This window comes from Uloborus diversus, chromosome 2 (genome assembly GCF_026930045.1).
Source record: "Uloborus diversus isolate 005 chromosome 2, Udiv.v.3.1, whole genome shotgun sequence".
NCBI classification, from domain to species: domain Eukaryota; kingdom Metazoa; phylum Arthropoda; class Arachnida; order Araneae; family Uloboridae; genus Uloborus; species Uloborus diversus.
Window position 1 is genome coordinate 74,124,608 of NC_072732.1, and position 17,781 is coordinate 74,142,388.

The 17,781-nt window shown below is 34.3% G+C and overlaps 1 protein-coding gene across 1 annotated transcript in view; it reads left to right on the plus strand.

Annotated features, from left to right (window-relative positions):
- Positions 1–8,815: 8,815 nt before the first annotated feature.
- The window catches only part of LOC129216367 (lachesin-like), a 50,984-nt gene continuing 42,018 nt past the window's right edge, over positions 8,816–17,781 (plus strand). Inside the window, exon 1 of the mRNA XM_054850581.1 lies at positions 8,816–8,990. Within this exon, the coding sequence (XP_054706556.1) occupies positions 8,816–8,990 (175 nt within the window). The remainder of the gene's footprint in view (positions 8,991–17,781) is intronic.

The window sequence follows — 17,781 nt, forward strand, 5'->3', positions numbered from 1 at the left end:
CCTTTTGTTTTGTTCTGCCCATTTTTTTTTCTTTGTAGCTTCTAACTGATCTTGTATGAGGGTTTAACCGGAGGTTTAATCGGGCTTCAATCGGAGTATCAGTTAAGATTGTGAGCATCTGTTTTTCTTTCCTTTCCTGTTTAAAAAGCTTTGGTCCTACTTTCCTAAATGGTTTCAGTTGGAGTAGTCCATACGTAACGATGTGGAAGGCCTACTGAGAGAAATACTTGGATTATTGACACGCCTTTTCATAAAAAGTGTTTTGAACGTAATGTCTTACCATCCTTAAAATAAAGAAAACGTATTACAGGCTGAATAGTAGGAAAATTAAAGCTGAAATGGCATGAAGACAACACTATATGATTGTACGCTATAAGATACGAAACCGTTACTTAATTAAAATTGAATGGTAATTTTCAAAACTAAATAACTTGAAAATACTAAATTTTTTTAAAAGTACAGAGCGAAAAAAGCGTCCCGGGCCCATTTGGAAGTAAGACAGAGTAGTAAGACACAGTAAAAAGGTGCGTGAATGTGCCCCGATGAAAATGCGTAAACCTGCCCCGTCGGCAAGTTTGGATTTATTTTTAACGTGCAACGAAATTAAAAAAAAATTCTCTCCATACAAATACAATTCTGAAAAGAGAAAAAAAATCTCTTAATTTTTATATATTTGTTTATTCTTAACTAAGAATTATTTATTCACAATGAGTTTCAAAACGTTCAATACAAAATTTACTCGACTTGAGTAGAACAGATTTTCCTATCCGCATGTTAAACCGAAGCTCGACTAATGCTGAAAAACTTGTGAGAATATTTGCTAGAGAGCAGCATCAATCTGGTATGATTGTTTGTTCTCCAGTCATAACTCGTTTTGGGAAAAGGGCACTTCGTAAACGAACCCCATGTGTAAACGTACCCCGGTCTACCCTAAATAAAACAAAAAAAGAAAAAAAAGGTAAATAAGGCACAATGTGTAGAAAAAGTTGCTAATTGCTGTTTAAAGACTGGTTTGAATTCTTCAGTAAAAAAAAAGGAAAAAAAGAAAAAAGCAAAAACGTTGTTAAGAAATAGACATGGTTATTGGCATTTGTTAGTGTCATATGTTTTTAACTAGCGAAAAATTACTTTTGTTTGCGGGACCTTTACTTGCTCACAACTTTTTACAAATCTTACAAGAAAAATCCATCAAAGGAAAAAATAGAAGAAGAATACATTGTTCTCTAATATTCAAATATACACTTAACGTAATTTTAGAAAACTATGAACTTAAGGGGGTCCGGGACACATTTTGAAAAAATTTTTATTATGTACTTTAGAATTTTGAAATTTTTTGAACTGATTCATCATTTATTTAATAAGCAAAATCATAACATAAATATGAAAAAAAAATTATTTTTTTATTTAAATTTAATTAGTTTTTTTCAAAAAAATGGGGTTGCTTTAAATTGCTATAACTAGAAATATTGTTGGTCAATTTTCAATTTTTTTTCAAAAAAGATGCACAAATATCTAAGCTTTAATTTTTATTCGGCGACTTTAAAAATATTGATTCAATAAAAAATAAAAAAACATTTGAAGAAAAATTTCGAAAAATTCGAATTTTTGCAGTAAACGTTTTTTTTTTAAATTCGCCGAATAAAAATTAAAGTAAATTGCTTGAAAAAGATATGCTCCAAGTTTCATTGCTTTATCTCTATCGGTTCCTGACTTATAAGAGTTTGAATGCAAGAAATCGGGAAAAATTGCATCATGGAGAAAAACGCGTTTAAAGTTTTAAAGTTATGTACACATTCGTTAGATGCATGCAACAAAAATAACTATAACTTTCGTTCTATTTAAGGTAGAAACAAGATTCAAACGTCCTCTTAAGCAGAACAAAACGGAGCAATTTTTCAAATTATAAAAAAAAAATTGCAAAATTTGAGGATTTTTGTGTCCCGGACCCCCTTAAACTAAATTTATAACACGAAAAACATGACTAGTAGTTGCAAAAATGTAAACAAAAACACGCTAGGACTTTAAATTTCCATAGTCAGTTCATTTTTTTACATAGGCTTGCTCTTTTTCTTATGAAGCAAGAAACTTGCTATTTCAATGAAAAAAACATATTTTTTTCAAACCCATTTCATGCATTCATATAAAATTGTCTTTTGCAAGAAAGCGAAGTAACATATAATTAACTGTTCACGCTTTAAGTGCGATAAAGCACAATGATCTGTCCATTAACAATTACAGCTTTTTACTTTCTGCAACATCGTGACTTATCTTCAGATTTGTGCGTACCGTATCAGCTTTTACAATCTATACTGTCTTGCATGAGGCATCATTTTCGCTTTTGTCGCTTTAGCGTCAATCCTTCTATGAAAAAACGTGTGATAAAAAGACTGCAGAAAAAGAAACTCTCTAATCTTTGAGCTTCGAAACGTCATTGTCTAAAATGAACGCGGTCTGATCGAAACCGTGACGTGCATGACTAGAAAGTGACATTAATTTATCCGTTTTGAAAATTTATGAACAAATAAAAAGTAGTAGAAATAGTTACGTATAATGAAAATATAGGTTTTTTTATGAATTACATTTAAATAATTATAGGTTAAAGGTTAGAACATAATCTTTTCTAAACATGATAAAAATTATACTAATTTCTAATTAGTGAAAATACATTAGTTATACCAAAACCTTTTTTGTTTCATTGCTGTCACCGTTTTTACGAAAACTACACTGATAATTAGAGTAAGAAACTACAAGGTGATCCATTTTGGAATTTCCAAACTTTTGACGCTTAATATTGATTTAACCATTTTATGTTTTTAATAATAAATTATATTATCAATATTATCATAACAGTGACGATGGTATGTCGACACTAACATATGATTAAGTCAATACACAAACTTGTAACCCTTCTAAATTACTTTCTGGGTGTATGCTTAAATTCTCAGACGCATTAATATTTTTAAAAACTACTTTTTAAGTCTTGATCTTCTTAATTAGCCATTGATATTTTCATTAAGAAATATTTTGTTGATTAAAATACCCTTCTAAAAGTCCACTAGATACATTTCTTACCACTATAGCATGGCCTAGTCTAAAAAATATCCATAATGTTAAGTACTCACTCGGGTATCATCATTAGTACCACTGCACTCTAAAAACTGAGGTGTAATAATACTCCGAATATGGTGTTAAGCAACTCCAAAAATTGTGCAAATCAACGCTTTATTCAAGTCAACGCCATATCTAGCTTTCCCATTCACCAAAAGTGGTGTAACTGAAACCAAACACCGATATTGGTGAATTCTTACACTTACGTCACATGCGCAAACACCATTTGAGGATCCGTTGACAGCAACTTTGGTGTAAGTTTGGAAAACAGCCGGTGGCAACCAAACATTAATCAGTCTCAAGCACGTTGCAACGTCGCCAACACACAATCGTCGTGTGCACAGGATATAAGTTTTCAAAAGGTATGTTAAATTTTATTTGTAATGAAATGTCAATTACCGTAAACCAAAGCTATTTTGCACCATTGTTAGAAAAGTCTTTAGTCCATCCGAAAGATAAACTAAGAATATATTATTTTATGAATGATCGTTACAACTTTAGCAGCCATTTTCAACATGGCTGCTTTACGGCTGGGTTTTGCTGTATATCAATTCATAATAAAATAACATGTTTGTGTGTGTATGTGTGTTGCGCGCTTTCCTGGAAAACGGTAAGGCGTAGTAAACACTTTTTTTTTTGTAATATAACTTTTTCTGAGGAGCGAGAAACTTTATCGTTATTGTATCGTGATTTTTGAAATTTTTATATTCTGCTTGTTTTTGTAATTCGTTTTTATTTATACCAGACTTTTAAGACTGATTAAGAAATCTTCTTGAATAAATTTGATTGAAATCTTAAACTGTTCTATTTTTATATTGTTTTTTAAACAATGTTAATTTCATTGTTCTAATATACAGATAATTTTAGTTTCCTTAAGTGTTTTTGAAAGATACTTTTTTGAACAACTTATAGGCATAAATGTTCATTCCTCGTATTAAAAATAAAAACTTGAGAATCTTCATATACAAAATAGTTATATGTATTTGTGTTGTTAATAATCAATTGGGAAATTAAAACTTGTATAATATGTTCACCGTAAAAAAAAAATTAGTGTATCTCAACACCAAAAATGGTGGCAACTACTTTACACCAAGTGTCGTGTAGTGAAACACCACAGATAATTCTTGGTGCTTGCTAACACCAAGAATTATCTGTGGTGTTGACATACACTAAAATTTTTTACAGTGTACTGTTTCTCGGAGCAATCCGAAACAAATGGTCAAGGAACCAAGAAATAACTTATAAAAAAAAGAAGAAGAAAACAGAGCAGAGAATGTCAGGATGTATCTCTCCTTGCTTAATTTTTTGGAGTGACATTAAACCCGGTATCAATGTCATTCCTTGTACACATAAGAACATTGACGATGAGCTGACACGTAAATGGGGTGCATCCAGCCTTGCTACATCAAATTCAACGAGTGCAGATTGCAATTTTTCTCTAGGACAACGATCGAACTCATTTCGTCAGTCTAATACCTATTTGAAATCCGTAGGGTTGATCCGTTGGGCTTCACTTCGGAGATTGATATCTGTATGATATACAACCATTTAAAAATTCTACATATAAATCCATTACTCGTAGACCCAGGTTCTGACTTGGATTGGGCAGTCAGTGGATTTTCGAGATGCAGAAAATCATCAGCACCTATGTCGCATGATTATGCGGCATGTAAAAGATCCCTTGGGTATTCGTTTGGGTAGAATATCCCCTCGGCTAAATTAAAGTCTTAGTGAAATTTTGCATCAAAAGAGAGCCCAGGTGCCTCCATCTGGCACCTGGGCATCAAAAAATTACTGTGTCATGCATCAGCGCCTTAAAGGTGACACATGAAAGATTGATGCATTGTAGAGGATCGCGTTATGGCCCAGACACCTCTTCATGTGGGTCTCTTATACAGCCCCATTGGAAACAAAAAATCCATTAGATATTAAATTTTTCACTTTTTTGAGCAATCACGAATGCGTCTTTCACTATGATTTAGCTGTCGTTCGTTCTTTTTACGCTTTGGGATTGATCTTTTATTGGCTTAATGATTGGCAGGTATCTTGTCATTGGATAAATTGCCATCTCAGGAAAACAATTCTAAAAATTAAAAGCTCACTACTTTGCATTGAAAAAGGAATTCCCTATTACTCCGAAACACGGGTATGCAGTAATCTGCTAATTTTTTGCGTTATAACTTTGTTGATTACTATTTAATTACATCTCCAGCGTCTTTTACTATAATTTAGCTGATGTTCGTTCTGTTTACAACGTTTCCTTATTGGTCTTTTTTAGCTTACTAGCGAGTCATATTAATTGCCATTGCATGGAAACAATTTTTAAAAATAATAGTTTGCTCTTTTTCCAGTTTTTTTTGCGGGGAATGCGAGGAAGTATATGCACGGTTTTTTTTTTTTTTGAAACAGCAAACATAAATTGTGTGACAAAAGTATATTAGAACACAATTTTTTTTATTATAAACGTTCTTTTGCGAGAAAATATTTAATTCTTTTTATTATGTAAGCAATATTTTTAAACTGCCTTAAGGCTGAATTAAGCATACATAAGTTTATTAATTGTTTATTGTATTGACAGAGTTTGTTCTAAACAAATAACATCTGGTCTCGGTAACAGTTAAACCAACTACAACCGACTCCCACTACAACGCAATTCGACTTACGCGAAATGGCTATAACGCGAGCTTTTCAGGAGTAACAAATTTTTGAGTTAACGCGAATTTCTCGCTGAAAAACACGAAAATGTTCGGAAGGAATCGTATTGCTAAGCTAGGCTTCGTTATTGACTACTAAGTATTGGCTTCGTGAATGTACTTTCATTCTTTTAGCATCACCGAATGCGCAAGCTCCCACGCCACACTTGTATAAACATTGCTTTGTTAGTGTGTATAAATAATTACTCCATTTTTTAATTCTAAATACGAAAGGTGATGAAATATTATGGCACCTGGGCACGTTGTTTCATCTAAAGATTGCCAAGGTGAGACGAAAAAGAAAGTTCGTAACAATGTGTGAAAAGGTAAAGATTTTTGATGCGGAGAAAAAGTGGATCGACGGTAGCACGATACTTAGGTGTGAATGAATCTTCCACGCGTACAATTAAATGTCAAGTAAAAGCAGTCCGTATAAGTTCAGAGCTTAGTTTTTATTTAAACTTTCAGAGTAGTGTCTAAGCAAAATGCAAACAGTATAAAATTGGAAGCTGGCTCTTCAACTGTGGGTTACAGAGACCCTGAAAAAGGAGTGTTATCATAAGTAGAAACGTTATAAAAGTTAATTCGAAGCAACTGTATTTAAAAATATATTAGGATAACGATCAGATTGCGCAGCATAAATCATCTTCAATTTTTAGGTTATAACTGTAACTATAATTGTGTCTACTGTACACTACTATTTTAGTGCAACGCTTTCTTACTACTATATACTGTACTGTTTTATTTTGTCCCTCTCTCTCATTGATCATTGATTTTGTGCATCGTAATAGTATTTCATGTTGAATGTAGCAGCTTTTTTAAAAATACGGTAAACAATCTGCTCTTTATGTAAGAAACGGTAATATACAGCTAAAAAAAGGTCAATTTGAGGTGTGTTTAAAAATGTCCAAAATAATTGGGTATGTTAATTAAAAAATGGAATGCATACCCTTTTCCACAACACGAAATTTCGACTTACGCGAGGGGTCTTGGAACGCATCCCTCGCGTAAGTCGGGACTCGACTGTACTCAGTATTTATCGCTTATAAAAGAATATTAAAGTAAGCTTGTCAAATTACTTGAAATGTGTTTCATTCCGTATTTTAATATTTAAATCTTTCTTTTTAAGAGCTATACTATCTTTTGTTAAAAAAAAAAATCAGTCCACTGGAAAATAAGAGATTTTTCATGCTAAATCGAGAATCGCTTCTCGTTCTGCAATGTCGTGAAATATATCTGCAAAAAGTTAAATAAAACTCGAAAAACTCTTTTGAATATTTTCACATAAACTGATACGTGAATACATCAAGCACGAAATCAAGTTGCAAATTGTAACAAGGAGACGAGAAAGATTTTTCACCTTAAAAAATTCCACACGACGCTTTATTCGGCATCGAGTATAAACGAAACCGAATTGAGTGAGTGATACTGCAAAGAAATCTCCCCTACCATAACAATATCTCAAATTACGTGGTAAGAAAGGTTAAAACTGGCAGCAAAACCATGGTCAACCGATATTCCCTTGGCGCACGCACAAAAGCCGAAAAGTATCCTCTTGAACATTTTCTTTCCATTATATACATAGGTGGAGGGAAATGTACGATGCGTCTTAAATTACGAAAGGATAGCTCTCCGTAGATGTGGATCACGTCTTCAGACTGTTAGATAAGAATTGTGTATTCAGCTATATTTTTGAAAAATGGAAGATTTTTTTCTGGAAGAAAAAAAAATGGTCAAAGAAGGGTGTGTTCTTTGAGGAATAACGATATAAAGAAATGATAAAAATCATTCTGTTTCCTATCAGTTGTCGTGAAGTAGTAAAAATGAAAATATTGTGCAAGGTAAAGTATGTAAATATGAAAGAAATATATGTATCACTAGTTCTTACGTATTATTTTTTACCCACACAGTTTATATTTTTAAAGGTAGAAATGAAAGTATAAAATATCATATTATAGATGTTTTGCAATTTGATATTAACACAGTAAAAAATTTTAGTTGAACCAATGAAGAAAGTTGAAAAAAAAAAAAAAGAAAGATGTTTTCATATATATATATATATATATATATATATATATATATATATATGCTTAAAATATGTAGATAAAGTAATCTAATATGAATTGAAACTTAGTAAAAAAACGGCAAAATGTGCCTACAATTCAGAGATATGTAATTGTAACTAAATAATTCAGCACCTATCACTTCCGTAGAAATTGCATTAGTTCCCAGTATTATAATGTTACCCTAAAGTGCCCGTTACGTACTCCTTTGTGGTCTACTAGATTGATGAACCCCTGAGGACAACTACGCTAACACTGCCCCAAGTTAAGTTTTCTTGAGATTATAATTACTTATGGACAGCAATTAATATGGCTTACACAATTGCCAACATACGTGCTTGTCTTCCCGGAAATGAGAAAGTACCAGAGACAAAAACCAACAACGGGAAAACCCCACCAGATGTAATGCTGCATGTATCGTACATCTCCTAGTGGGTAGATGGCAGCTGAAACGTTTCCAGATTTCTTAAAGGATTTTGCTAAAAACAATTGATGTTCAAAGAAAAACCTCTAACTCTCTTACTAGACATTTACGACTCCCACGTCAATAGAAGGGCTTGAATTTTTGTAAGAATACTACTACACTACTAAAACTATTAATAACATTACTCTGTTTCTTACCACATTGTAGCCATAAGTTGCTGCCTCTTGATAAGAGTCTACATGGCCCATTGAAAAAGTATGTTAATTCCGCCTGTAAATCTTGAATATTGAATAATCCAGGAAAGCCAATGACGATTTATGACGTACCAACGGTGGTAACAGTTGCTTTTCCACAAGAAGCAAGCTCCATAAATATTATGAATGGTTCCAAGAGAACTGGTGTGTTTCTCTGCAATTCAAACATTTTTCAGGACTGTGACTTCATGCCAAGTTGACTTCATGCCACTGATCGGTCAGACTCCCAATCTCCTGGATCTATGAGTGAATCTGTTTGTCCCAGCAAAAACCATGTTGGAAGAAAGTAGAAAAACTGGATGTACCTGTCCTAGAGCAGATTCAGTAACTACTTCGTTCAATAATTCAGGTTTAGAGTTTCTTATTGAAGATAGCACTGTGTCTCAGCTAAACTCACATACGTCTCTGAGCATTACTCCAGGTCATATACGACCTTATCCTAAAGCTGGTGAGGGTTAAATCAAAAAAGAATGGAAACGAAGGACATATACGCAACAAAACTCTTTAATACTCCAGTCAAAAAAAAGCTCTTCGGGAAAAGAGAATCGCAGCAGAAAAACGCGAATCATCACAAAAAATCCCCAAAACATACAAGAAATCTCTGAATCCAGGATAAAAGGAATGTAAATCCTAAAGAAGCATAAAAAAGAAGAACGAAAGCAAATAAAATAATTCATTTCAGACAATGTTCGCATTTTTCAGCATTTACTTCTAAAATCCAAGTTAAATCTTTTATTATATGGTATAACATACGTAATTTCAAAGCAATTACAATGTACTAATTTTTTCATTCACTGCTGTTTTTTCCATTCATTGGTAAGTTTTACTCTCTTATTTAAAGCATCATTAAGGCTTTATGTGAAATTTTCTCTATCTATTATGAGTTTTTCTCAGTTCGCTAACTTATCCCACACGGCTCGCCAACTTACCCCGCGACGGGGCAAGTGTGCGAACTCTGCGAAGGTTCACAAAACAAATTTGCAAAAAATAGACGAAGCATAGTACTGTCAAAACAAAAATACGACTTTATTGCTGATACCATACAGATTATCCAAACAATAACAGAAAAACTTTCTACTTTATTTACAACTTTTAAAAAAATAAAGTTTAAAAAGTTCGTCAACTATCCCTGGTCTCCCCAACTTTAGAAAGACGCCGATTGCAGTGCACATGCGCAAGAAAATGCTCTTCAATATGCAATTATTACCGCCATCTTCCGGCTTTTCATTCTCCTCCAGTTATGTCCGTCCTGAAAATTAATAGCCGGACCTTGTATCTTTAGTAAATCTGCTCTTGCTAAGGGGTTACCTTTTAAAGCTCTCACTAAAAGCATTACTTTTGTCAACCATGTCCAGTGACTGTCATTTTCTTAAATTAAAAAACATATTACTCTTTCGAGTGAATTCGAACTACCAATCTTTTAGTTAACAGCCGAACATGCAAGCCAATTGCATGACGGAAGCTTCGCTTTAGAGGAATTGTTAAACGAGTTCCTTTTGAAGGTCCCTGGTAGAACGTTTTTTGTCTGTTCACTTCAGACGTCAGGTGCGATTAGAAGAACAGCTTTAAAAACCTTTATCAATAAACATGTAATACAGTACAATACTGTACTACTGTGTATAATAGGCTTATTAGTCGATTATTTAGCATGAAGGAAAAGAACACGTTTACTTCAAACGCTCTTCTGACCTGTTAACCTTACGAATAGGGCATTTGTGGTGGACTCAAAATTATAAACTTTAACTTTCTGCCGAAATATGAACTTTAACTTCTACCGAAAACACGATCTTTAAACTTTCACTGCCACTCAGCAATGCGGCACATTAACAGCCGCCATTGAATTGTCAGTCAGAGTTTCTTTTCGCATGTTTTTCTTGTTGGTTGTATCTCCGCGCGCTCGTGCAGAGCGACGCGACGTGTCGATTCGTGATGTTCGCGGCTACAACTGAAGTGTTCTCAATGTGTTTAGCATTTACCTGTTCTTACTAAATAAAATGTTTTTTTTAGCGTTTTACATCAAGAATGTTTCGTCGCCTTTTAAGAAGTGCTCTCCGGCACAAAAGTGGTGTACTTACGCTACCATCTAAGTGGTAACTAAAGTGGCGATCAAACATTATTGAAAAAAGTTGAAATAGGTAACAATCGAAAGAGCATACTCAGACATTTTTATTTATTTAATTTTTAATACAAAAAGTATTTGCCCTTATGCCCCCGTTAACAAGATACAAGATACATCGAGAGATATGACTGTTAAAATTTTTGAAAAAGCGCCAAATTTAGTCACTTGGCGAGAATTCAAAGATACTAATTTTTTAACGACGATTTTACCGTTTGCATGTATTTAGTACAGTAAAAATAGGGGTCGGACCCAAACTTCCAAAAAAAAAATTTTAAACCTCTTGCAAATTGTTTATTACCCTCCCAATAAGAACAGGTAAAAAGTCCCGCCCCATTGTGCGTCAGGTATCGGAATGGAGGGCATCTAAAAATTGCTGTTTTGAGTATTTTTTTTCGGAATTTTTGGAGTAAATTTCAAGAGGAAGTATTATGTCATACTAAGCTTAAAAGTTTGAAAATAAAGGTGTTTACCTCCCAAGAGGGATGACACAACCCACCAATGCTACAGAGCCATCCTATCCACGTAAAACGAAGCAGTACCTTCGTTCCCCCCCCCCCTCCATACATTTCAAGTGGAAATATTATTTTATGCAAAGCTAAAGTTTGTAATCAAGTGTGTCCATTCTCCAAGTCCGATGGTGCCCCTCCTCCCAAAGCTACAGCAACCCCCCCCCCCCCCCTCGAAACAAAATAATACGCCATCCCCCATCCTTTCCATTTCAAGTAGAAGTATTATTTCATGTAAATTTAAAATGCATTAAATCAGGACTGTCCACCCCACAAGAGCAGTAGCTCACCTCCCAAAACAAAATAATATACTTAAAGATTACCTCCCCCCCCCCTCCTTTGATGGCACATTTGATTAAATGGTCAGAAAAATTATGCTTCACGGTTTTTTTCCCCTTTTACTATATTGCTTTTTTACAATACTTAAAAGCAAAATTTTTAGTTTGCGTTATAACATGCATACCTCAAATACGTCATCAGATTGAGGTAAAATCTCCATCAGAACTGGAGTTTGCAAATGATTTCTCCTAAGCTTGTAACAAAAACTCTTCGTTATCAAGATCTTTTTTGGAATCGAGATCCTCAGCAAAATCGTTATTGTTGCAGTTATGTATAACACAGTTTGCGCATATAGTTGAACACTTCAGTCCACTTTCAGACTCTTATCAAACATTCATTTTTTCCAATGAACCCCTCAGGGCAAGCACAAGATATTAGGCGAAGAAAGTCTCCTAGAGCGGAAGGCTTGACTGTTGTAATAGGACGCGATATTTCTGTGGTGCTTTCTCCTTCTTTGTATCCATCAAAAATGACACTAGCTCTCCCATACTTACAAGTGACATATACACTGCATTGCTGGCATATTTCCTTGAAGCTTGTTGATCATTACCAAAAAAAAAAAAACATGATCGAGAAGGTATCTTCCATCTATAACATATATGACACCAGCAGTTTGTTTTGTGATGGTGGCCTTCTGAAACCAGATTCATCGAATACTGATGGAGGATCAGCGCACAACTCGTGCTAGAAGTTTTTTAGCAATTTGCTGTTCCATCTTTTTTACTATTCATACCATTCGGTGTTAAAGATGGTTTGGGCTTACACATCTCTGCAGATGGTAACTACTTTCGTAACAGAAGCTAGAGACATAATTGCATGCCTCCTTTTCAAAGAAATGCCAACTACCCCAACGTTAACGGCTTCATCACATTTCACCTTATTATCAGCGACCGACCAGTATCGGCGAGCAACACCACTACCAACTTGAGTCAATACCCGTGGAGAGGAAAGAGCAGCATTCTGCATTCTACTGTAGTATTGCTCATTGCTCTCATCAAGACTACTTCTATCGTTGAATCACTACAGGTTCTGGACCACCTAAATTTGTGTCTGTTTTGGATCGTGGGTAACTGATGGGACAATTTATCAAATTTTTTTATTGCATTTTGTACTCGAAAGTTTCAAATAGTGTTGCAAGTATATGTTCGTATATTTAGCATAGTTCACATAACCGGCTGCGTAAAAAAGAGGCGGCTAGGTGTTTGCATACAAGAATCCCCACCGACTTGGAGGGTGCAGAATTACAGCATTGCCCGTCTCACTGTTGGCGATTTCGGTTTATCTCCCCTTAAGGTAATGGCAAAGGATTATAGAAAAGTTAAAGTAAATTGGTTAAGAAGAAGGAGGTAAACTTCAGCCAATAGGGACTTTTTTATGCTGCACAGGGATTTTGTTTTAGATATCACCCGAACGCTCTAAAGAGTTTAATAACTCCAGTCACAACTAAAGCTCGCTTAGTTCTTTTAGAATTATCCTTCTGACATTACTATATCATTGTGTGGCATTTTGTACTTCGGAAAAGATTAAAATCAGTGAAATTTTTTTATGAACTTCACAGCAATCGTTGATTTTAGAATGCACATTCATGGTTTCCCCCCCCCCCCCCCCCCCAAATGCGATGGCGCACCCCTGAAGTGTGACGGAGTACCCATCTAGAATAAAAGCACTCAAAAAAGAAAGAAATACCCCTTGAAAAAATGAAAAAAACTGGTTTAAAAATTGCAATGACGCAATCTGCACCATGGATCCCCCCCCCCCCGCCTGTGCACCACGGTTAATTAGCATTTTTTTCTATGAGAGTTTGTTATTTTACTATTTTAGAGTGTGATTTCTACGACTTTTGAGTATTTTTTTTAAGTAACAGAAATTATTTTTATTTAAAAAGGTTATTTCGCCCCCCCCCTCTCTCCCCCAAAATTCGACGCGCAAAGTGCTAGGACTTTTAAGCCTTCTTGCTGGAAGGGTAAGAAGTAATTTGCAACAGGTTTCAAATTTTTTTTTGGATGTTTGTCTTTGGCCATTTTTTGGCCTAATTTTACTGTACTAATTAGAACATCCGTCAGCTAAGAGTATGATAAATGTTTCCCATTACTCACCAAAACTCGCTAAGTTTGGGACTTTTCTTAAAATTTTGGCAGCTTTTAAGACTTCATGCTTCGATAATGGAGACACGAGGGTAAATAATTTATGTATCCAGGAACATGTTTTGCTTTCAGATGTTATTTATGCAATTGTTTTTCATAATTGCACTATTGTATGTTTTCCTGGTAAGCAATATGCATAATTTATTTTATTTACAGTGCATGGATTTTATATTGGATACGTTCGGATTAGTTGACGTTCGAATTAGAAGGGTTTGGATTTAAGATGCTTTAAGATATTGTTTTATTGACTTATAAAACTACCTTACCGGCAACGCGTGCAATCTCAGCAAACTTCGGTAGCAGGCATATAGGCAGACTGTTATAATTCCATCCAGACAAAGCGAATGCATTTCAAAGTGAAAATCATTTGTGAAGACATCAAGTGAAGCCAGTCTTTCAGCAAAGTTTTGAACTCTTCGAAGACGTTATTAAATTTGACAAGTAGGCTTTATCTGAATTTCAACAGCCAGGCTCTACGTGAAATGTCACAAAGGAATGAATGGACAGAGCTGTAGACAACAGCATTGGAAACGATCTGCGCTCTGCTAAGCGAGAACACAGTAGATAGACATCAATGGAAGGATTAGTATGCAGGATGAATTCAGTTAATTAAGTGAGTTATTTAGCAGCAGAGAATTAGAGAGTCGAATAATAAATAAATTAGGAGCTGTCTAGCGATGTATACCAATTGAGTCAATCAATGAATTGTTGTTCCTTTGTTAAACATTGCTCAGGAATTAAAATCGTTGTTCCGCATATGTGAATTTGAATGGTATGCAGTTATATGAAGTTGTTAAGACTGAAATACGTGTCGGGTATTATTTGGTAAAATTTCGATTGAACTGCAGTAGCAAGCGTTAAAATCCCATTTTAAGAATTTTTTTTCAATCAATTTGTTCGACAAGTTACTACATTTATACTGTTTTATAAGTAGTGATATAATTGTTTTCTGGCTCTTTTACGTCATTTATAAAGTATATGTATTACATTTTATAAAGGTTCTGGAAATATAATTATGTTTTACAGAGTTTTAAAAATGTCTTGTACTGATTAAAAAAATCCTTTAATAACAGCTGTTTAATTTAGTGACTTAATATATTTTTTACTGTAATTTATCCTTACATCAATTCGTTTCCTATATTAGTACAATATTAGCTAAATGCATGTGGATGCCTTTTACATAAAAATATGTGAATGGCATTTTGGAAAGAAAAAACTCCAAAGGAGCGTCATGAGGGTAGCATTAAGGGTCAACGCCCCAGAAATTTTGAGTTTACCACATATATCAGCAATTCTAATAAGACAGTTTCTTTCTATATCAGGATGATTAAGGCCAAACCCTCAAGCCCAAGAAGGTAAATTCGGGGACAAAGTTGCAATTCGTCTAAATTTTATCAGATCTAAGAAAGTAGCAGACGTAGCAGTGTATTAACATTGTGAAAAAACTTTTTGAGAAAGGGATCGAAATAAAAAAGATTTATGTTTAATCTGAAGCACGTTTTTTTCGCCCCATGAATTTTTTTTAGCAGTGTAATACTTTGTAAAAACCTTCATTGTACATATACATCTGATACACTGCTCTATTTTCAACAAAAGGTACATGCGGTATAACCTTATTTATCCGAACTTTTTAGAACCAAAATCATTCCGGATGATCTAAAAACCGGATAATCAGGTAGTATAGGGCTAAGCAGAGCAAATCCTAAAATATGCAGACTTAGCTTTTATTACGACAAAACGACATATTTTGTGACAAAATTACCCAGAATTGTTTACAAGACATAATGAAATATCAAAACTGTTTTTTTACACATTTTTGCTTTCTTCTATATCTAATATAGAAGAAAGTATTGGATTCGTGAAAATTTTCGAATTTCAAATTTTGACGGATTTGAACGTTTTGAGGTGTGCTGAGTCCATTTCGACCTTTTTTGGAAAAAGTCTGTCTGTCTGTATTTGTGTGTGCGTCCGTGTGTGTGTCATGTATGTGTGTGACCTGTTTTTTGTGACCGCTCTACAGCAAAAATTACCGCATGAAATCGAACGAAACTTGGTACACATATGTGCCCCTATGTGAACTTGTGCCCATTATTTTTTGGCGTTAATTCCTCCAATGGGGGGTGGAGCAATGAGACGTTTTTTGAGTTATGCGTGCCTGCTATTCCCCAGAAAGTAACCAGCGGTATCAAACAAAATTAAGTCCATATATTTCCCCTAACAGGTACAGGTGCTGATTTAATTTTGGTGTCAAAAGCTCAAGCGGGGGTTGAGCTACAGAACGTTTTTTTTCGTCACTTGTGACTGCTATATCTCAAGAAATAACGAACTGAATCGAACAAAAATTTATCGACAAGTAGCCCTTAGAGGGTACAAGAACTGATTTTATTTTGGCGTCAAGAGCTGAAAAGGAGGTGGTGCAATCGAATGTTCTTTCTTTTTCATTTCGAGTGCTATATCTCAAAAAGTAATCCTACGTTCTGGGTGAAATTTGGAACACAAGTGAACCTATATGAAATCAAGCGCCAATCGCACCAAGAAGTGCTGATATTTTTTTTTTTTTTTTTTGAGCAATCACGATTGCTTATTGTTCTCACTTGACTGTTTTTGACGTTCCTTTGATTTTTCCCACCGCCACCCTCCGCGCCATCACCATCGACGGGCTCCTCACGATGCTGCTCCTCTAGCGAAAGCCGTTTCCAGAAGGCAGCCATGTCCTACACACACGCGCATACACACACGCACATACACACACGCACATACACACACGCACATACACTTACACACACACACACAAACACATACACACACGCATACATACATACACCTACACATACACATACAAACACACAAAAACATATACACACACATACACACAACTACCCACACACTCATGCCTGCACACAGACACAAACACACATGCTTACACACACACACATACCCCCACACACAAGCACACACGCCTACATACACACACTCGTGATTGCGAAAAGCATAATTTGAATTCAAGATGTCATTTCTCGTGATTTTAATTGTATCGGAAATATTATCTCAATGATTTAAAATTTTTAACTGTTGCCAACTTATGTTTGTTAACAAATAAAATATTTGTAATTAAGACTTTTAAAATAACTTTCAATTTTCGCTCTTTGCTTTGCTTTTGCGATAATTCGGAAATTGGGAGCAGTTTTTTGTGTGCGTAATTTAATTTTTTCTGGGTATATTGCTTTTTTTCTCAAGTATGGGGAGGGGTCAGAATTCATTAGAAAAATATAGAAGAAAGTTTCGTGATGGCTACAACATGCTAGTTTGTCTTATGGTTCAAAAACGTATGCCGTTGGAATAAACAGGATCATCCAAACCTTTATCACTTGATTTCAGCAAGAGTGGTGTTTGAATAATACCATAGTTAATTGTACAATCTATGCACATTTAATCAAAAGCAAATGTTCGGTTATAATTAAGTTCTTTCCAATATAATTTGAAGTCATCTATCCGAACATATATTTTTAAACGGCTACAAATTTGATTCGTATAAACGGGCTTCTACTGTATTGAAAACTGCTTTAAAACATGTTTGCTTTATTAGACCTTGAACCGATGTTAATATTTGTTATCTAACTATACAATAGTTTTAAAAACATTGTCATTAACGGTGAACTAACTGTTCTTAAATTCAAATTGTCAAAATGAACATACAATGAAAAGAACGTTCAGCATTTCTTTGAACAGAAAAATTTGACATGTTAAGAATGAAATCTTATTTTTATTCATTCATAGCTAAAACGAGGAAATTTGAATAATAATATTTTATTTACTATGGAGTGATACATTAGTGCTTTTAGTGCAAAAATGTTTTCGTTTACTTTTAGGTAATAAATGAATTTCCACAACTTATACTTCCTACTATGATTTTGTGTTTACGTACATATAACATTATCACGCTCCCTTTCCTTAGAAGTGAGGAAATATTTTTTTCATGCACAAAGGTTTTTTTTTTATAAATTAATTTTTTTGTTTACTCAGTTATGGATCACGATCAGTATAAAGTGTCTTCCAAAATAAAATTAAAATAGAATCGTTAAACTTGATAGTTTCCACATAAAAGAAAAAAAAACATACTTATGATCTTAA